This window comes from Gadus macrocephalus, chromosome 21, assembly GCF_031168955.1.
Source record: "Gadus macrocephalus chromosome 21, ASM3116895v1".
In the NCBI taxonomy this organism is placed as follows: Eukaryota; Metazoa; Chordata; class Actinopteri; order Gadiformes; family Gadidae; genus Gadus; species Gadus macrocephalus.
This window is the reverse complement of record NC_082402.1, coordinates 3443412-3465773: the sequence shown is the minus strand read 5'-3', so window position 1 is coordinate 3465773 and position 22362 is coordinate 3443412. Positions and strand designations below refer to the sequence as shown.

Genomic DNA, 22362 nt, shown 5'->3' with positions numbered 1-22362 from the left:
GTTCGGTGTGGCTCGGGCTGGGGGCTTGCGCTAGCCAGGTGATTGCATAGGTGTGAATGAGGAAACCCGGAGGTCACAAGAACGTTCCGGAAGACATTTGCTGTCATTGTTTTGACATTAACAACTGCCTGTTTTAGTTTTAGCTGGTGTATGCATTACATTTCAGAGTGGAACGCTTTCTCAACTGTATTCCGAGCAAACAATATTATACAATGATGGTAAAATGTTATTTAAATACTGGCAATGTACTTGACGAGGGACAAGGTTATTTTTGCTGAGGAATCATAAACTGGGATGCTTAACATTGGTCCTTTTTAGTTCCTAGCAAGTCTTCACATTGTTAGTGCAAGAATGATCGACCCCATGGGAAAATATCTAGCGTGTGGACTAAAAGCTTCTATTTATAAAACTAGATCAATTATAACTTTGGACAGAGTTAGACACAACTAGACAGATACAACAGTTAAATCGTGTTTATAAACTCTTTGCCATGCCTGTTTTGACACGATGAGTCCGAGGGAGAAGGGTTTTCTCAACCCTTTTTTTGCGTTAGTAACTTCGAGGGAAATAGTAGAGGACTGAGAAAAGACAGGAAGGGAGAAATAGGGGAGATAGAAGGAACGAAACAGTGAACGATTCAATGGAGCAGTTAGAAAAAAACAAAGCAGCAGTCCAAACGACACAGAAGAAGAAAAACAAAAACAAAAGAGAGGACGGGACGCCACAGTCCTGAAATGAGGTTTCGGAAAAAGCGCAGAGCTTGGTTTTTGTTCGGGCGAGCGGCGGGGCTTCCTGTTGCGACAGGGCAATCCGAGCTCTGATTGGCTCGGAGGGGAAGCGTGAAGTAAAGGAGCAGGAGGAGGAGGAGGAGGAGAAGGAGGAAGAGGAAGAGGAGCAGAGGAGGAAAGCAAAGCCAGCATTGCTGTCCTGGGGAGGAAACAAACAGAGACAGAGGGCATGGTGTGGAGGAGTGGCAGGGGGCAGAGGGTGAGATGGCGGAAGGGTGGAAGACAGAGAGACAACAGGCGTTAAACACAGTTTGATTATTTTTGGGGGATTATTCACGTTGGAACTTCACAGGGTTTTATTTCACATGCGGGAACATTGATGATGGAGGTGATTGCTGATGGCTTCCAGCCGGCGGCGCACAACGGACAAGTAGGTCAACAAGTCAGGACATTTCAAATGGGAAAACACTTTTATGTGTTTCTCAATACGTTTTTTTTTACCTTTATAGACTGTACAGTGTGTACAGTGAGTGTGTAAAGTATAAATACAGTGAACACTGAAGTATGTTTGAACATAGTGATGTCCCAAAACAGTGAGAGAGTGGAGGGTGCGAGTTGGGGCCCCATTCATTCATTCATTCATTCATTCATTCAGATGTGAACATGTACCAACATGTACCAACTCATGAGGCCAGTTTCCCCAGCTAGCCATCTCACATGGCACACTCATAACAGCTACATTTCAACTCCTCAATGGAGATCCCCACTCAAAATAAAACTCATGAAACAAGAATTGACAACAGATTGCAGATCAGTTGGTCAACCCACTGTATTTTGGGATAACATTCATGGGGTCAGAGAACCATGAAAAATATATAAGCGCAATATAAAAAAGGACACTTACTGGTTCATTAATACCATTTGATTTGTATAATTGTCACAAATGTTTTCCTCATCTTATAATAAGCGTCTTCAATAACAGCCTTTATAATACCCTACAACTATCCTTCAGACAAGACTAACCTGATGAAAATAATATTGACATGTTTTTTATTCACTAGCGTCCTGAGTTGGCCCTATCTGATCTGAAATCAGCCTTCTGCACGTTCACGCTGGGTCTTTTGGTCTTCTAAACCAAAGCAATAGAGCCTTCAATGCAATGCTTCGTAAATAAACATCCAATGTGAGCAACCCAAAAGATACTCACCAAAGTCAGCATCATCCTGCTCTGACATGGATAAACTACCCACGGGATCTGGAGTCAACCAAATCAAACCTGATTTTGACCATGTTATATGTGTAGCAATCCCCTCACCGTTTGAAACTCAGGGTTAGGGTTAGCAGACGTGTGATTGGTTCACTCACATTGCTGGCTGGGGTCAGACTCGGTCGTCATCTTCACGTAATTGGTCGGCAGCAGGCCGGCGACACCGTTGACCTCCCCCTTCCACCAATCAGGGTTGGTTTTGTCCAGGACGCTGATCAGCTGACCCTTGGAGAAGCTGAGCTCGTCCTGATTGGCCGCCGTGTAGTCATACATGGTGATGACCTGGCACACTGGGGGGTGGGGGGAGGGGTTTATTAGGGTGAGAAGAGGGGGAAGTACTACAGTACCATCTAGAATACTTGTTTAGTATTCCAAACAATCATGCATGCTATTTGAAGTGGTTCAAGTTTGGGAAGTCTGAGTTAAAATATACATAGCCTATATCTTAAAACTATAATTTACAGCATATTATTTTACGTTTTTAGAGGTTGTTTTGTTTTGAGTTGGTAAAAAAAGAAAATACAGAAAATGTATATATGAATATGAAAACACTTGTTATTGCAATTATAGCAATTATAAGCATGGTGGGGTTGGATTGAATTAGTGCGTTGTGATTATTCATTCTTTCATTCCAAAGGTGTGTGTTTAGAGGGCAAATGACCTCACCACCTGAAGACCCCCACGATGTGTTTCTATTCAGTGCTTGTTGACGGGTGGCCTAACCTGGCAGAGGAGAAGGCGTAGACTTGCCGCTGGTGGGGCCCAGCAGTTTAACGTTGGAGGAATGGAACCAACCTCTCTGTCGCTTCTTACCTCTGGCCTGAAGAGAACCAATCATGAGACGCCATTCTCTCAACAGTAATAACACAGGAATCCACAGGTAATACATGCCCAATAAATGAATGAATGAATGACAAACAAAAAATGTAAAAAGGAAAGATTTATTTTTAACTTAATGAATAATAATAACAACCAATCCATATTTATAATCAAACAATAATTACAATGTGAGTCATAATCCCCATAAAGAAATCAAGCTTGTAATAATTGTGGATCAAGTTTACAGGAATCATTACATCATCACAACATAAAAAATACAACTTTCATATGTGATGTGTTACTTTTACCAATAAAATAGATGTTCTTGACTGAACATCCATAAGTCTTCTGAACATAGCATGTGAACCACTCTCAAGGTCGGACTATAAAACCCGCCGTTGGTGAAGGAGCCACAGCTGAGTGTTCCTAATGAGCAGGCAGCCAGCCTTCTCCCAAACTGCCCTCTGCAGTGTTGTGATTGGCTACTCCTCCTCGGAGCTGTCATTTTTTTGTTTTTGCTCAACTCGCACCTCTGAAAGTCTCCTTGTTGATTTGGCCTAGGGCTGGTATCTTTGTGGTGTATGCTGTCTTGTCTTACCCATCTTGTCTTGCTACATATGTTCTATTCTTTGTATTGAATGACAGTATATTTTAAGGTTTATTCAACTTGCTTTAATAGAATTCATCTTTCTCAGCGTGGATTGATTGAAATGAAAGATATTTAAGATGTTTACAAGACATAATAATCATAAAGTTGTTTTTGATTAAAAAAAGAAACACTCAAATAGGGTGTTGTTTTATATTTTGTTATGGTTTAACCATTTTAGGTTTAACATATTTCAGTTTACAAAAATGTAATAAACAGACATGAAGGCATGAAGACCAACCTGCAGTTCCCCGAGCCACCAGCCGGTGGAGTTCTTGGCCAGAACCACGATCAGTTGCCCTGGCGACAGACTGAGCTGCTGAGCCGTCGGGGCAACAGTGTTGACCAGCGCCTGGGCAATCTCTGGCAAAACATTAGGGTCGTCACACGTAGCACTCACATGAAGACGTGTCGAGAGGCGAGGAGAGAGTGTGGGTTTTTTATGTGTGCGTGCGTTTGTGCACATAAAGTCCTCACCAGGTTTTTTGACTGGGCCTCCGGGTCTTGAAATCTGTTTAAATGTAAGCATAAAAACACCACATCATTCACACAAATACATTCATTTCAAATGCACCATACCGTTAAATAGGTTCAAGCCCGGTCGACGGCGTGTGTTTATACGAGTGCGTGGATGGAGATGACTCTACCTCCGGCTCCACGGGCCTGACGTAGTTGGAGGGGAACACGCCGGCACGGTCCCCGATGGAGCCCCTCCACCACTCGCCCTCCCGCTCCGTCACCATGACAACGTCCCCCTCGTCAAACGTCAGGTCGCCGGCCTCCGGGCTCTCGTAGGTATACAGGGCCACAAAGTCTGGGGTGCGGCGACGAAACACAAACACATCGGACCGATCGTCATCCGCGACGTACGCCCAATCGATCGGTAAAACGTTGATGGCTCTTCGTTCAAATTGTGCTCCAGTACGAGTGTTAACGTTCAAAGGAAAGTAAAGTGATTTTAATAATAATTCTGCCGACATCCAAAAACGTTAGACACTGCCATCGCCGTGACACCAGCAGCGACGATACAACCGTTCCGTGGGAAATCATGTCTTATTTCCTCTGAGAGATGATTCAAAGCGATCGCGGTGACTTACCCTCCAGCTGAACAGAATCTAAAGTGTCGGAGCCCTCCGCGCTGGAATAAGTCAAAAAGATAAATAGTTTAAGTTCACCTCTTATCTCACCCCTTTGAGGTTAACCCTCACGAAAACGTCAAAACATGAGTGTGTGTATATATAGCCTATTATCATCCTACTCGGTGTTATCTGGCTCCAGAGTGACGTAATCTTTAGGGAACCATCCCTGAGTTCCGGCGAGCTGTCCGAGCCACCAGTCCTCCGTCTGCTGCAGCACGCTGATGACGTCGCCCTGGGAGAAGCTCAGCAGCGCCGCGATGCTATCGCCGCCGCCGCCGCCGCGGGTGGAGGGGTCGGGCTGGGCGTCGGAGGAGGAGGACGACCACGACGTCACCGCCCGAGCCCTCAGAGGAGCCCCGTGCTGAGGAGGAGGAGGGGGAGCAGGAGAGGGGAGCAGGAGGAGGAGGAGGGGTGAGCAGGAGGAGGAGGAGGAGGGGTGAGCAGGAGGAGGAGGAGGAGGGGTGAGCAGGAGGAGGAGGAGGGGTGAGCAGGAGGAGGAGGAGGGGTGAGCAGGAGGAGGAGGAGGGGTGAGCAGGAGGAGGAGGAGGAGGAGGAGGGGTGAGCAGGAGGAGGAGGAGGAGGAGGAGGGGTGAGCAGGAGGAGGAGGAGGATGAGGGGTGAGCAGGAGGAGGAGGAGGATGAGGGGTGAGCAGGAGGAGGAGGAGGATGAGGGGTGAGCAGGAGGAGGAGGAGGATGAGGGGTGAGCAGGAGGAGGAGGAGCAGGAGGAGAGGGAGGAGGAGGAGGAGGAGAGGGAGGAGGGAGGAGGAGAGGGAGGAGGAGGAGGAGGAGGAGAGGAGGGAGGAGGAGAGGGAGGAGGAGTGGGAGGAGGGAGGAGGAGGAGGAGAGGGAGGAGAGGGAGGAGCAGGAGGAGGAGGAGGAGTGGGAGAGGGTGGAGCAGGAGGAGCGAGAGGAGGAGGAGAGGGAGGAGAGGGAGGAGCAGGAGGAGCGAGAGGAGGAGGAGAGGGAGGAGGAGGAGGAGCAGGAGGAGGAGAGGGAGGAGGAGGAGGAGGAGCAGGAGGAGGAGATTTAAAAGAGGGTGGGTAGAGGAAAAGAGGATGTGGAGAGGAGAGGGGAAAGATAAATTGAGGATGAGGAGAGGAAAGGAGGTGAAGAGGAGGGAGAGAGAGGAAGAGGAGGGAGAGAGAGGAAGAGGAGGGAGAGAGAGAAAAGATATGATGGAGAGATGATAGAAGACAGGATGGGGAGAGGATTTGGTGGAGGAGAAAGTGTGAATGAAGAGATGAGAGAGAGGGGAGAGTAGAGAAGGAGAGAGGCCAGGTCAGGATTAAAGGAAAGCAGAAAATAAACTGTTAACATCTATTAAAAAACATTCATTTTTGATCTCCGGACCAGGACAAATATAACCCCATAACGTCGTATCTCATCCATCAGACACGTCCTATACATGCCAGTCCTCCTAGCAGGGATGCTTTTGGCTGGAGCTCCGTGAATGTGTGCTAGACCTCGGAGGACAACGACCCCGATGCCCGTAGGAACTGGGCTAAAAATAAATTGTGGGTCCAGTTGTTGGGACGTGGTGTGTTTCTGTGTGTTTCTGTGTCAACCAATGAACTGCTCCTGCCAGACCTCATTCCAATGCAGGCAGCAGTCCGTATGACTGTCAAGGCTGGTTTATAGCCCACTTCTAACTGTCAGGGAGTTAGTGTAAACCAAGCAGTGAAAACAATGGAATCGGTCTGGCACATTGAGACCTCGAACGCGGAGGCTGTCTGTTTATTATCAGTTTTCGTGACTAAACTTAGGTTTTCAACAAATGCCTTTTCTCAAAGGCACAACCACCCTAGCCGCTTGCTCGACTTTCATAAAGAAATAACCCATCCTCCATTTTGTTTTGTGGCAAGAGCTAATATCGTTATCGCCTTCGTCCTTCGCTGACCTCCCTTCCCGAGAGCCGAGTGGCGATATGCAAATACTGAATGTTCTCCTACATGTGATGGCTGCGGGACCGGAGGGCCGACGCGGCTGGGGCCTGCCTCCGCCATCGCTCCCTCTGCAAGCCTGGGCGAACACAGAGCAGAGGACTTTGAGGATGGCTGGAAGAAAACATCTGAGCAACCTGTTTCGGCAGCGTCTAATTCCATGACAAAGGCATTTTTGGAACGGGAGCAACACTGAGGAAAAGGGAGCATTGCACAAATGTACAGTCGTCACATTCATGACAACCTTTGCGTACAGGACATGAAACAAATAGGAACATTTTGAACAAGTTGTTTCTCCTGCAGTACACTATAAATACATTTCGAAAGGCTTTTGTTATTCAATGGGATCCACCGTTTAGCAATGGAGCGAATCCTTGTGTATATTGTCATGAAACCGTGGCGAGTTGAAGCTTCGCGTGGATGAACGAAACAGAGACAACATACGAAAACGAGAAACAAAGCAGACAAAACTGTTTTGTTTTTTTAAATCGGATCGACCACGAGGAAAAAAAGCACCGAAACAAAATACGGATGGTGTCGCGGTGGTGAAATCCTTTGCATTTTCACCCAACGAACCACAGCGAACAGAGAGACAACAACCAACAGAGGGACGGACGGGTTGCTGTGAAAGACGCAGGCCGCAGCGGTAGTAGTGGGGTCATCGGTCCCGAGCCGGCCTTACCCGCTGGCAGCTGACGGCGGAGCTCCGCTAGAGGGTAGCGGACCCGCCTGGGATGCAGGCGGTGCTTCCTCGCTGGAGCTGGTGGTGTTGGTGGTGTTGGTGGTGGTGCTGGAGGCGGAGGAAGCGGCACATCTCTCCGCGTAACTCTGGGGGAACCAGCCCCGGTTTCCGCGGTAACTCCCGCAAAGCCAGCCGGGCTCACCCACGGTGGCCTCATCCACCTGTCAATAAAGAACGGTATTAAAATTGAATATGATATCATATAGAATATATATACTATGTGATATCATATTGGGCTTTAGCAGGGGACAGGGGATCATAGGATGACCACCATTTCAACTTTAAACATAAACATATACATACGTATGTATATTTATGCAAATGCCATTGTTATTTTTTCGTAGGCATCAACACTAGGCCGTTGGAAACTAATATGGAATTAACCATTTTAGCTTTAACATATTTCTCTCTCTAGGCCGTTGGAAACTAATATTGAACCAAAATAAACATTGAGAATTGTGACATCCCTCACTCTTGTGAACAGGTAATGAGGATGTGCTGCTTATTTCACGGCACAAAATATTTGGTGGGTCCTGGGCCAAATGTAGCTCCACAAGTAGGTCAGGGCATGAAGCAGGGACGTCCGGAGGAGAGGGATCTCCAGGTCAGAGGTCGTGATGTGCTGTGTGAACGTAGCGTTGGTGTCCTCTACCTCGATGAGGCAGCTGCCCTCCAGGCTGAGCTCGTCTGCGTTGCGGGCCACGAACGGGTAGAGCGCTCTGTAGAGGGTCATCACCGCCACGGACGCTCCGCCTCCCCCCGCCTCCTTCTGCTGCTGCTGCTGCTCCCTCCTCCTCCGCTCCTCCTCCTTCTGCATCCTCTCCTCTTCCTTCCTCCTCTTCTCCTCCTCCGCCGCCTCCGCCTCCCGCCGTCGCTCCTGCTCCTCCTCCTTGCGTCTCCTCTCCTGCTCCTCCTTCGCCTCCTTCTCCTCCTTCTCTCGACGCCTTCTCTCCTCCTCCTCCTCCTTTTGTCTCCTCCTCTTCTCCTCCTCCTCCTCCTCATGCTCCCGCCGCCTCCTCTCCTCCTCCTGGGCCTTCTCCTGGGCGGCCCGGAGGCGGGCCTGGGCCTCCCTCTCCTCCTCCTCCCGCTGCTTGGCCCTCTGCTCCTCCAGGAGCCTCCTCTGTCGCTCCGCCTCCTCCTCCTCCTCCCTGTCCCGTCGCGCCTGCTCCCGTCGCGCCTGCTCCAGTCTGGCCTGTCTGTGAACCAAACAGGAAACAGGAAGTTGATGCACCCCCCGATGCAGCACAGCTCGATAAGGGCTGTGTCTCAACTCATCCTTCGAAGGACGCGGTCTATGAAGGTGTGGCCTTCGTAGACCCTGAAGGCCGAACAAACGTTTTTTTAAATGAGACGGTCTGCCCTACGGAGCGTTTCAAGTTTGCGTGAGGAGCCGTTGACACCCTTTACCTCGCGTGATGACACGCCGCTCCTGTCACCTAGCAACCCTGACAGCTGCGGTTCAAACCGGACGGCGGAGGAGAAATATGGAGGCGTTTTATATAACCCACTAAGAGATGTCCACTTTCACTCAGATGTCCACTTCTTACTTTATTCTTACTTTTATTTTATTGTATTTTATTTATAATTTTCTATTTTTTATAATCTTATCTTCTATGCTTGTTATTTCTATTTGTACGGAGCACCTGGAACGAAACAATTTCCCCCCCGGGGATCAATAAAGTTTTCTGATTCTGATTAGGTTATATAATAGTTATATAAAATATACTGTAATTAGTTTAACGTTATATGGCTCGTGTTAATGAAATTGAACTTTGACAATAAAGTTACAAATTTAAAATAGTCCCAACTTTATTTTAATATAAACATTTTTTTTTACATAGTTTTGTCGTTGAATATGTAATTTGCTGCAACTGCCGCTTCCGCTCTCTCTGACGCCATTTCGGAAAAAATCCAACGCGCAATGAATCTTGGGATACATTGGGCCATGAAGGATCCATCCGGTGTATCCTTCAAATCCGGGAAAAGGCTGCATCTGTCGGCCGCATTTCAAGGAGCCTTCGAAATGGGACAGCCTTGACGCGTCGCAGTGACGCAATGCACCCTTCGAAAGGATGCTTCCCCTGAATTGAGACACAGCCAAGGTAAGGCCCCTCCCACCTTGCACTGAGCCAGCTGAATCCCCTCATTAGCAGTACCTCTGTGGTTGTACAAGATGGCGTGTCCAGATGGTGGTATTGAAGCTCTGGAGTACAAAACTCTAACTCTCTGTACCTTGGTTTGTTTATATGTTTTGACAACAGAGCCATCTGAAGGCATCTGTGCACAAAAATTGAGAAAACGTAACTCAGAAACCAACAGACACCTAAGGGACCAATCACTCAGAAACCACGTCGCAACAACAGAGTGAAGAGTGCTTTGTGAGAACCGCTCAGAGTGTTATTGGAGTAGCGCGTGTGTGTGTAGTTTAAACAGATTTGAGTGGTAAAACATGAGCAAAGCTTTTCATGGCAGCTTCTAATTTCATATTAAACTGTTATCCCTACACTTCTGAAATCATCTTCTCGTCCTTGTCTGACATTTTGTGACCTCTCGCTGACGAGCAGTGCAGGTCTGTGCGCACAGTGCCCAACGTTGAACATACATCGACTTTAATGCGCAGTCGAGAAAAGCAAGAAAAACGCATGGCTCGTCAAAGCAGAGAAGCTCAGCCCAGGTGCGCTGTACCATAGGAAATCTACAGTCAAGTGGGCTCTGCGTTTTCAACAACACTGTTCCGTGTGATCGCTTCGGACCCTCGACAAAGCAGCATAGCCTCAGATATTCCGACTGCCAGTGTGACGCTCATTTGCATTTATGAGATTGAACCGACCACGGTACGCACGTCGTTTCATTAGGTCACCGTCGAGGGAAAAAAAAACACGAAGTCACACGCAGCAGCCTTGTCATTAAATTCCTGCACACCTGGCTGCCTCCTCTTCCTCCCTCCTCTTCCTCTCGCCCTCCTCCTCACGGCGCCTCTGCAGCTCCCTCTGCTTCTGCTCCTTGACTCGGCACAAGTCGTCCAGCGAGGCCTGCTGGGCCACTTGCTTCTCCCTCAGCTCCTGAGATGACACGGTGGGGGTTGTGTTAGCGACAAGAGCAAATTACAGCGAGCAGCATCCTCCCCCACACAAACACACAGAAACGTGCACACACACACACACACGCACACGCACGCACACACACACACGCACACGCGCACACACACAGTAGCATGCATGCACGCGTTAGCAAGACATGCTAATTATCGCACGCGTCGCTATCGCTTAACGAACACAAGCATGAAGCGATGTGATATCTTGGAGTCGCAGTCGTACGCGTGCTAATGCAATCACAAGTAATTAAATAAGTCATTCATTTATAATGAAGTCATTAATCAAAAAGTAGCCTGGTAGAGAGATGGCGGTAGCCTGTGACATTCAAAATGGCTTCATAGTAACAGCACTTAATACAACTATACCAAAAGATAACACATGCAAATAGAGCATCCAACAGACAACATGCAAACGATGCAGGTGTCCAGTATGTGTTTACAACCTCAGGGAGCTTTTGAACCTGTGTGTGTGTGTGTGTGTGTGTGCGTGTGCGTGTGCGTCTGGGTGTGTGAGCGTGAAGCACAAGCTAAAACTTGTTCAGCAGGGCGGAAAATAAACACAAACGACCACAAAGAACAAATGGGGAGGAAATGTCGTACCAAAGTGGGCATCCTCCACTACAACGGACACAAGGCAACAGAGAGCACGAGGGACGGCTATAGGCATTACACAGAAGGAGCAACTGGGGAAACGACAAGCAGGGGAACAGTGGTGTGAGGCGGAGGGCCGGGGAGAGGGGAGAAACAGCAAACAGCAGTGCAGGTGTAGTAGTGTGGTGGTGGTGGTGGTGGAGCGGGCATCGGGGTCCGTCAGGCAGGGAAGGTGGTAACTCGGGGGACGGGTTAGGAATAACCTTGATGAGGAGAAAAAGCTGGCTGAGACAGGTCAGCAGGGAGAGCAGAGACCGTAGGAGGCAATCGTCCATGTCCCCAAACTACCACGGCAACGGCGGCGCAGAGAGGCGAGAGAGAAAGGGAGGAGGGAGGGAGGGAGGGAGGGAGGGAGGAGGAGCCAGTGTAAGGAGGGAGTGCAGGTTGGAATTTTATGAGGGAGGGTGGGTGGAAGACGGGTGAGGAAAGTAAAAACAAGACATGCAGAGAGAGAGAGAGAGAGAGAGAGAGAGAGAGAGAGAGAGAGAGAGAGGACATTGAATAAGGGCGGGAGAGAGAAAGAGGAGGGAGGAAAAGTAAATACATGACATGGAGAAAGAAAGAGAGACAAAGACGGAGAGAGACAAAGAGAAATAGGATAGGAAGCAAGTAGGGGAATCGGGGTTGGGCGGTGAGATAAGTGGAATGGGAAGACAGGAAGGAGTGAAACATGAAAAGGTTTGAAGTAAAAAAGGTACAGGGTGAGGTACGGAAAATGTCAGGAAGGAGACAAAAGGCGCAGTTAGAAGAATCGAAACAGTTAGTTTTTGACAAGAGAAGAAAAGGCAGTGTTGATTTTAGTGAAATCACAAGTATGGGCAATTAATAACAGGATGAACACATCCACGTTTGTTTTGCTGGCATAACATGTCATTCCATATTCGCTGAGGACATGTTCCTTGGAGGTATTCGGTTTTCATTGCTTTGTGTCACTATTTGCCTGCATGTGTGTGTGTGTGTGTGTGAGAGTGTGTGTGTTTGTGTGCGTGTGTGCGGGTGTTATCAACACATAGGTTGGATAACACTGTGTTTTTAGCCCCGGGAGTGAAGTTGCCGGGTCCTGTTTAACAGGAATTTCTCCCCATTAGTTTCACCCGACCGACCCCATGCAAAATTATCCTTGGAAATTGAATCGATACTGCAGTAGATTCTGCTTCAAAGGCACCGAGTATTTCAAGTTTATATTGAACCTTGTCTCATATAGTATAGTACATTATATTACTTAATCCCAGACTTACACGCACATCTCAAGCTTCTAAAGCTGCAAAATGATCTGAATATGTATGTCAACACTAATGTTAATTCAAAGGATCTATATTCAACATGCTGATAAGCTGTTCAGACTTCAGACTCTTTACGATCCCCAGCCAAGCACAAGCGAACAGATTTCATCATAATCTGCCCTCAGATCTTTGCAAATATACCTGTGGAGAGGCTTCACTGTGCATTTCTCTGCATATTCACAGATGACACGCACGCACGCACGCACGCACGCACGCACACACACACACACACACACACACACACACACACACACACACACCTTGAGCTCCTTGTTGTACTGCTCCATCTGTCCCAGTTTATCCGCCGTCTCCCGCTCCAGCGTGTCCAGCTGGTCCTTCAGCCGGCGGCAGGTCACCCCCTTCTCTGTCACGCTGTCGCCCAGCGTGGCCAGGGTCACGGCTGCGGGGGGGGCAACAAGGGTACGGTCGGGGACATTAGGGCTCCTTCTGCCTCCCGGGCTCGAAGGGTCGGCAGCCTAACCTGATTCCTTATCGGGCTGCTCCGTAACGACACACAGCTGAGTTCACCGGAACTGATTAGTATAACCGTCAATAAGTTCACAGACAGATAAAAGAAATACCGGAACCCTGTACGTATGAACCCTTCCGCTTCCTAAATGACATGTATCTGAATAAACTTGTAATATTCTTAAAAGAGTCTTCTAAATTGGTAAATACTGAGTCACATTCGATAAGTTCATAGAGTTCATAATAGAGGCTCCTTGACACGGAGGCCGACTATGTCCGTGGGTTTCTCGAGGCGTTGCAATACGTTTTGCTGTCCCCAACAGGGCCTGAAATGGATCACCCACAGGGGAGGTTGTTGAGCCCAATGCAGCGCAGACGCTCCGTCAGCCTCTGCTGTTCTGGGACCAGCTGGGACAGCTTCCTCTGCCAGTCCTGTGGTGGAGAGACCCAGGGAGGGAGAGGGAGGGAGAGGGGGAGAGCGAGAGAGAGAGAGAGAGAGAGAGAGAGAGAGAGAGAGAGAGAGAGAGAGAGATAAAGGGAGAGCGAGACAAAGGTAGAGATACCAAAAGATAAAGAGAGAATTAGCGAGAGTAAGGAAATTACGGACAAAAAGAGATGGACTAGTGAGGTACTGACAGATGTAAGACGTGAGCCCATTGTCTCTTCCAGAGTACAGTGTCAGCAAAACCGGATATGACTACAACGTGTGTGTGTGTGTGTGTGCGCGGGCTCCCTCACCTCAAACTGAACCTGCAGGGTGTTGATCTCGGCGATGCGCACGTCCCTCTTCTGGTTGATGAGGTCCAGCTCCGACTTCTGGATCCTCCTCTTGCTCTGGGCGTCGCGGAGACGGTCCGAGATCTGCTTGTGCTTGCTGCCCTGGGAGACGACATCCCCACGGCGGATGGATGAGCCAGCGGCCTATCGGTTTTATCATCTGCGTGTGTCTCACAGGTGTGCATGTGTACGAGTATATGTGTGTGTGTGCATGTGTAGGTGTATGCGTAGGTGGGTACGTGAACGCGGGTGTGTGTATGTGTATGTGTATGCGTGTGTGTATGTGTGTGCGCAGACGCGTATGCGTGCGCATGTGCACGCGAGTGGAACGTTCCCTGTTCCCAGAAAACTCCTCCACAGTGTTTTGAGCCAACCATCTGGCCAACTTTGCTAATTAGCGATCAGCTCAGGGGTGACGTTAATCACCCGGTGAAGTGACTCTTCACCTCGGTGCGGTGCAAAGGGGGAACGCGATCGGGGTTTTTTCTGTTGGCACGCTGTCAACTCGTGCGTTCGTTCTCACCACGGCCTCCAGCTCGATCTCCAGACACTTCTTGCGCGCCTTCAGCTGGACGATCTCCTCCTGGTCTCCCCCCTTCCGCCTCGACAACTCCTCCCGTTGCCCCCGCTCCCACTCCTCCTTGCGCCGACGTTCCAGCTCCTGCAGCCGAGAGGGAGGAAGAGGAATGAGGGAGACTCCCAGACAGAGGGAGGGAGGAATGGGAGGGAGGGAAGAGGGAGTGAAACCCAGAGAGAGGGAGGGAAGAGGGAGTGAAACCCAGACAGAGGGAGGGAGGAAGGGGGAAGGAAGGAGAGACGGGGGGAGAGGGAGGGAGGATGGAGAGAGACCCAGAGAGAGGGAAGGAAGGGAGGGGGGAAGGAGAGACCAGAAGAGAGGGAGGGAGGAAGGAGGAAGGAAGGAGAGGGAGAAAGAACAGTAAGAGGGAAATGTGTCAGTAAATAAACATGAAAACAGATTTGGATTATGAATCCTCTGTAAATTGTAAAATAATTGTGTTGATGTCCGCCATCAAGTAGAATTGCCTCCTCCTCCTCCCCCTCCTCCCCCACTTCCTCCTCCTCCTCCTCTTCCACCTCCTCCTCCTCCTCCCCCTCCCCCTCCTCCTCCTCCTCCTCCTCTCCCTCCTCCTCCTCCTCCTCCTCCTCACCTCCTTCCTCTCCAGCTCGCGGAGCCGCTCTTCCTCGCGCTGCCTCTCCATCTCCCTCTGCCTCTCCAGCCGCCGCTCCTCCTCCAGCCGCCGCCGGTTCTCCAGCTCGCGGGCCTCCCGCTCCCGCCTCTCCTGCGCCTCCCTCTGCTCCCGGTCGCGGCGCTCCCGCTCCCGCCGCCGCTCCTCCTCCAGCGCCAGCCGCCGCTTCTCCAGCTCGGCGCTGCCCCGCGCAAAGTTCTCCTTCAGCTTGTCCTCGAAGGACACTGGGGGTGGAGAGACATAGGGTCACACAGGGAGAGAGAGAGAGAGAGAGAGAGGGAGAGGGAGAGAGAGGGGGAGAGGAAGGGATACAAAGATAAAGAGAGAGAGAGACAGACAGATAAAGAGAGGAACAGATAAGGAGTAGGAGAGAGAAAGAATTGTCAAATAAGGGTAGGAGGGGAGTGGAAATTATTATTTTCTATTCCAAAATATGCCGTTTGAGATTTAGTTTTTTGTTACTTTAAACTTGCATCTTTAATCAAAATGACAAAACAAATAGCCATCCTGGTGCCTATAAAATGCCAGGTTGCATTGGGACTGCAGCTCTTATCCAGTGTGTGTTAGTGTGCTTGTGTGTGTGCGTGCGTGTGTGCTTGCGTGTGCGTGCGTGCGTTTGTGTGTGTGTGTGTGTGTTTGCGCTTGTGTGCGTATGTGTGTGTGTGTGTGTGTGCGTGTGTGTGTAATGTGTAATGTAAGCACTGCTCTTGCCCTTGGATGCCAGGTCCATCTCAGTGGGGTCGGCTGGGCTGGGACTCGGGTAGGGACCCGTTCCGTTCACCAGCTCAATGCCCTTTCCCCCTGACCTGGACCACGTAGGAAGAGGCAGAACACACCCACTGTACCGTTACATCCACGGACCCCCATGTCAATACATCAACACAGGGATGGAGCTGAGCATGTGGACGTGAGGGAAAATGAGTTGTGTTAGGTGAGACGGGGAAGGTGTGCGTGCATATCTATATTTCTGTTTGTCTGTCCATCCAAGTTCTTAGGAGGGGGGGGGGTATGTGTAAGCTTTTGTGACAGTGTTTTCTGAGGGCAGAGTTTGTGTCTTACCTGAGTGAGTGTGTGTGTGTGTGTGTGTGTTACGTGAGTGAGTGAGTGAGGGTGCTTGTGTTACGTGAGTGAGTGAGTGTGTTCATTTTACGTGAGTTAGCGAGTGAGTGAGTGAGTGAATGAGTGAGTGAGTGAGTGTGTTACCTGAGTGAGTACGGGTTTTTGTGTTACGTGAGGGAGTGAGTGTGTGTGTGTGTTACCTGAGTGAGTGAGTGAGTGTGTCCATTTTACGTGAGTGACTGAGTGCGTGTGCGTGTGTGTGCATGTGTGTGCATGTGCTACCTGAGGGAGGGGGGCACCAGGTCTTGGGGCAGGGAGAGGGGCAGTGGGTGGCCGGTCTTGGCCATGTCCACCAGGTGCATGGCCAAGATGAACTCATCCGCACGCAGCTGGCCGTCCCGGTCCACATCTGCCAGCGTCCTGCACACACACACACACACACACACACACACACACACACACACACACACACACACACACACAGACGCACAGTGGACACAAAAAGGCTGATGAGCAGAAGAACACTATCGTAGACAAGAAGCAACACAGTCACTAACCCAAGCGTGCGTGCACTCACTCACTCACTCACTCACTCACTCACTCACTCACTCACTCACTCACTCACTCACTCACTCACTCACTCACTCACTCACTCACTCACTCACTCACTCACTCACTCACTCACTCACTCACTCACTCACTCACTCACTCACTCACTCACTCACTCACTCACTCACTCACTCACTCACTCACTCACTCACTCACTCACTCACTCACTCACTCACTCACTCACTCACTCACTCACTCACTCACTCACTCACTCACTCACTCACTCACTCACTCACTCACTCACTCACTCACTCACTCACTCACTCACTCACTCACTCACTCACTCACTCACTCACTCACTCACTCACTCACTCACTCACTCACCAGATGGCTGCGAGTTGCGTCTGCGTCAGGTTGGAGGCCAACAGGGCATTCCTTACTTGCGGTCCTGAAAGCAGAAGTTCATATCAAGTCGCTTGCTTGTGTATACTGGTGTGATCTTGCTGAACTGGAAATGTTTTGTAGGCAAACAGTAAGTGCTGTGTAAAGTGTAAATAAGACTTTCTCAAGAAGTGTGTGTCTGTGTGCATGTGAGTGTGTCTGTCTGTCTGTCTGTGTGTCTGTTTGCATGTGAGTGTGTGTGTGTGTGTCTGTGCCTGTGTGTGTGTCTGTCTGTGTGTGTGTGTGTCTGTCTGTGTGTGTGTGTGTGTCTGTCTGTGTGTGTGTGTGTCTCCTCACACCTGACAGGTAACCACTCATGAGCTTGTCCAGGGTGTTGAACTGCTGCCGGTACTTGAGTCTGGCGGCCTGAGGAACCGCCCAATCACAAGTGACCGTCTTTGGAGAGTTACTGGCCAAGGAGTTGGTGGAGGACGAGTTGGAACTACAAGTGGACAAAGGGGGGGGGAGGGGATAGGTATATCAAGCCCAAATTATATTTGCTGGAAAATCCCAACCGGATGTCCGCAAGCTACAGTGCACGCAGAAGTACGCCCATCCTCCTCATCCCCTTTTCGGCACCGCTGCAAGCGGGTAGTGATGCTAGCTGTGGTGCTAGGGTTGATGCTAGCTGTCGTGCTAGCGGTGGTGCTAGCGGGTGATGGTTCTAGCGTTGGTGATAACGGCAGTGCTAGCGGGGGTGCTGGCCGTGGTGCTCGCGTTGGTGCTAGCGGTGGTGCTAGCCATGGTGCTAGCGGTAGTCCTAGCGTTGGTGCAAGCTTTGGTGATAGCGTTGGTGCTAATGGTGGTGCTAGCATTGGTGCTAGTGGTGGTGCTAGCGGTGATGCTAGCGGTGGTGCTAGCCAGACACATTTTTTACACTTTTTCTGCTCTTTTTATAAAGATCAAATCACCTAGAGGACCGTTAAATCTGGCAGCAATTTCCATAACCTCATAGAGCCAAAATGTTCTTGGCTCAAACCCCAAAGTCAACAGCCTACCCGTAGGCATCTTTTAACAAGATTCCTCTACCCTTAACCACTCCTTCATGATCTAAAATAACTTTCCAGTAGCTTAGGACTTGAGGATATGCTAAATGACCCCCACCGTAATCATGGACACACACACACACACAGGAGACACCTTGCCCCCTCACTCTCACTCTGAAAGCCAACACTAATACTCATAACGATACATGCTTATAATAATACAGCAATAACCCAGCGGCCGTGTGGCCCAGTCGGCATAAAGCCACTAATTGATCAGAGACTCCCAGGTGTTATTGCTCGGCTTCTTAATTAGAGACGTAGAGGAAGCAGATAGAGCGAGGCAGGAAGATATACTCCTTGGAAACAAGACGGCGCCATTCAACCGATGCCACGTCACGTATCCTCCATTTAGGTTCACTTTACAAACAATAATAGACGGGGGGTGACGATTGTATAGAAAAGGCCTGGGTCATAAGTTGGCGACCATCATTATGAAAGTGATCTCTTCTTCTTTTCTTCTTTCTCTTCTTTCTCTGTCATAACGCTAGGATGGAAAATCTCCACCACCACCACCACCACCACACAACTCCTCCCAACAGCCCGAGGGAACAGGGGGATTCCTGGCAGCAGAAAACCTTCACTCCGACCTTTGGGTCCGGTGTGTGGGTATATGCTTGTGTGTATATCACTGCAACGGCCATAGGGCTGCAACCAAACCCTTATTTGTTTCAATGTTTCCTTTTTTTTGCTGTTTATGAGGAAACAATAGCCAAGCCGAGACAATGGGTCTCTCTACACCTGCGGGCAATAACAACCAGCAGAGAGAGTGTGTGTGCGTGTGTGTGTATGTGTGTGTGTGTGTGTGTGTGTGTGTGTGTTTTCCCTGTCCTTTTTATGACGCAGAACAAAGTGTCACCTCCAGGGTGTTTGTGGATGGGTGCTATTTCATTCTCTGATTACAGTCATCGCTCACTTCTGCATGGCATTGGCAGTGAATGCCACCAAAGATCAAGATTCATAGAACAAGGTACAATTCCTAAAATAAAGTACAAAAATAAAAAAAGATCCTGGCCCATCCTCTAGCTTATTCTGTTCCACAAAACAGCCAGAATCATAGGGCAAGAAACAGTAGTGAATAATAAAGTCAAAGGATGCCAATATATTGATATGCTATCCTAACTTATCTAAGCTATCTTTAAATAATTTTCCCTCTGGGATTATTAAAGTATTTATCTATCTATCTAACCTGTAGCCTATTGTATTCAAACCAAAATGCGAGAATTGTAGGGATGTTCTTAATTTTAGGCTTTCCGCAGACTAAATCACACAGAAATACATTTAAAATAATTAAAGTTGCCTGAATGTATTAAATTCAAGACCCTCAGCCATTAAATTGCGTAAAGAAAGATCCAACGATATGTCAGTTGATTTAAAAGGACTAAAATGGTTCTTCCTATGATAAAAGGCATCGGAAAGTAATTACAGCAGAACTGCCTAAAAATACAAACTGTGCTGTGGCCATTTTGGATCTCAGCTGTTTACCGACGTCCTTTATGACGCTTCCACCTTCAACACAACGCTTCCCCCTCAAGCCACGGCATGATTATGTTTGTTCGTAGCCAACAAAGGGGACCGTATATCCGCAACACAACCACCCCACGCAAGAATGTCATCACAGCTCCCTGTTGCTCCAGTGATGTCGTTGTTTTGTACAAAGCCTTGTACAGAACGCTTTATCAGTCGGCTCCATCTGCTATCAAGCTTTATCATCTCTGCCTACGTTCCGATTGTCTGCTCTGAGCTGGGATCCTTCTGGATAACTTAAAAAAAGTTTGTGTAGTCTGTGTGTGTGTCTGTGTGTGTGTGTGTGTGTGTGTCTGTGTGTCTGTGTGTGTGTGTGTGTCTGTGTGTGTGTGTCTGTGTGTCTTGTGTGTGGGTGGGGGGGGGCAACTGCAGCCGTACAATTCAATTTTATCAACCCCCATCATTTCATTGCTAAGGATCAGACTTAATGGATTCTGGGTACAACTTGGATTGTACCCAGAATCCAAAAACCGATTTCAGATATCATGCATGCAGAGTAGACTGGTTGAGAACTGTTATTAGAACCCGCTCAAAAAGCCCTTAGAATTAGTTTGAACCTATAATCCTTTTGTATACGAAAAAATAAGTATTTTCTCCCTTTAAAAGGAAACTCGATAACATGAGCTTCACAAATGTGCTTTGGAGCTGACGGTACACTGCAGTCATTTGAATAGTTCCCGTGAACATTAAGTCAGATCAGACATATACTCATTTGCCAGATGGCAAATGAGGGAATAAAGATAACTAACAGATAAGCAAATACTACGCTTAGCATTTCACATATCTATAAAAGAGGCAGAGCGCGGCACAGGCCTCACCTGCTTGAGCCCAGGTCGAGGAGGGAGTTGGCCTGGGACATGCCCGTAGACGGAGAGAACATCGTGGGGGAGGAGAAGCCAGACATGGGGTGTGCTGTGGAGTGAGAGAAGGACAGACCGGAGTGCCGAGTCAGAGGCGCACCACAGGAAGTAGGCAAAAGTATTTTAGAGGCATATCCACCTCAAAGGGTTCAAGGTAATATGGAGACAGGACAGTCTGGTGGTTGGTGGTGTTTAACTCCCAGCCGAAAGATTTTGTGTTGGTAGCCCAAAGTCAGTACTCATTACAGATTGATTACTCTATTATAGGTGTAAAAAAGTCACGATTATCAGGTCATGCAAGGTCACTTTGAATAAAAAGTGTCTATAAAATCATTAGTAAATAGTATTTCCAACCGGTGGTTAACTCCGGGACCACATATAAGAAACTAGAAACAAAACATAGATCGTAACATCTTCAAATTGACGTCCATAGAAAATACGGCTCTCTGAAATCCAATCACTACGATACCTTCAACACTGCATACTTTTTAAAATTACTTTATTACTTTAACACTGGGGGCCTTGTTTTTTAATCTTTTTAAACACAAAAAAATATTAAAGTGCTTGCTTGCTGGTGTGGAAGATCTGTAATTACCCGGAGATATCCAGACAAATGTGCTGGGTGAGCAAGTCTGATAGGATTAAATAAGTGAACATTAAGACCAGTTCCAAATACACATCCACAAGAGGGGACGCACATGTACGCATTCTACTGTGCATAATAAACTTTAGACGCAGATAAAGCTACCACACTCTTCTTTATAATGTTTGTTGGCAGACGTCCAAAGTACAGCCGTCCTTGGAAAATGACGCGTGTGTCCAACCGACCCAACCAAAACGTTATCACCCCTATGTTTTCTAGTCTTATCTCAGTCACAGCACACATAGTTATTGACATCTGGCTGAGAGAAAAAAAGGTCTCATGGCTCATAGTCAGGAACTGAGCAATCCTGACTCTTAAACACTACAGCAGAGAGAGAGAGAGAGAGAGAGAGAGAGAGAGAGAGAGAGAGAGAGAGAGAGAGAGAGAGAGAGAGAGAGAGAGAGAGAGAGAGAGAGAGAGAGAGAGAGAGAGAGAGAGAGAGAGAGAGAGAGAGAGAGAGAGAGAGAGAGAGAGAGAGAGAGAGAGAGAGAGAGAGAGAGAGAGAGATGTTCGGTTCATATTGAAACTAATTCTCTTGAGAAAGAGGAAAGAACAAACGAAAAACACCTCAAGGCAGTGCAGGTTGGGATAAACAGTGACAGATGAGTGTTATGCATCCCCTACACCCTTAGAATTTCAAAAAACTCTTATCTGCAGGGAGGTTATGACAAGGCGACTGTACCGACTATGGCCAATAAACGCCCAGCAGTTTAGATCGATTAATCACATCAAGGACCCGCCGCCGACCTATCGAGGTGCCGGGTGATGGATCACATAATTTAGCAGGTAAAACCCTGTACCAGGGGGGACGCACTACACGGTGGGATACCTGATCCAGAAATGATCCATTCAAACAGCAATATTGCTCTTCACCTGGGAATGCTCAGTAAAAATATTATTTTAATAAATTAAATTAACGCAATAGTAAAATATTGTTTTCTGTTGGTAACAAAGACTCTCCAGCATTAGAGGTAAGGGTCAGAGAAAAAAAAAAGAAGCCATTTGTATTGATTGTATACATTCTCATCATGGGCAGTCCCATTGGGAATTGAACGACAAACCCTGGCAGTTTTGGTGCCTTTCTCTACCTGTTTAGCTAGTCTAGACCACGGGAGATAATGCTCATTGGTGATATATAATATAACATGAAATTACTCGTAATCTCGTAATGACTTGCATGTTTTAAATCCCAACCATCTACATCATACTGTATTCTCCACATCCAAATCGTCTGACGTACATGCCGGTTGTCATGGTTAGACATGGCTAATCACCAAAGAAACTCCACACACATTTTTAGAACCAATCCACTAATGGCTCAACTGCCGCAGAACCAATCGGCTTACAGTTGCCACCCGTTGCAGAACCAATCGGCTTACAGTTGCCACCCACTGCAGAACCAATCGGCTATCGTCTCAACCGTTGCAGAACCAAACGGCTGACGGTTCAACGGCGTCAGCACCAATGGGCTTACAG

General features: G+C 48.4%; 1 protein-coding gene across 1 annotated transcript in view; it reads right to left on the bottom strand.

Moving 5' to 3' along the window:
* Nucleotides 1–22362, bottom strand: part of LOC132450018 (intersectin-2-like) — a 42759-nt gene that overhangs the window by 6574 nt on the left and 13823 nt on the right. Inside the window, 22 exon segments of the mRNA XM_060041970.1 lie at nt 2094–2285; nt 2719–2815; nt 3702–3823; nt 3938–3971; nt 4108–4274; nt 4558–4598; nt 4719–4960; nt 6551–6620; nt 7224–7444; nt 7936–8479; nt 10206–10345; nt 11232–11312; nt 12572–12711; nt 13124–13211; nt 13518–13658; nt 14080–14217; nt 14726–14988; nt 15476–15570; nt 16106–16243; nt 16757–16820; nt 17113–17255; nt 20202–20295. Coding sequence (XP_059897953.1) covers nt 2094–2285; nt 2719–2815; nt 3702–3823; nt 3938–3971; nt 4108–4274; nt 4558–4598; nt 4719–4960; nt 6551–6620; nt 7224–7444; nt 7936–8479; nt 10206–10345; nt 11232–11312; nt 12572–12711; nt 13124–13211; nt 13518–13658; nt 14080–14217; nt 14726–14988; nt 15476–15570; nt 16106–16243; nt 16757–16820; nt 17113–17255; nt 20202–20295 — 3255 coding nt within the window.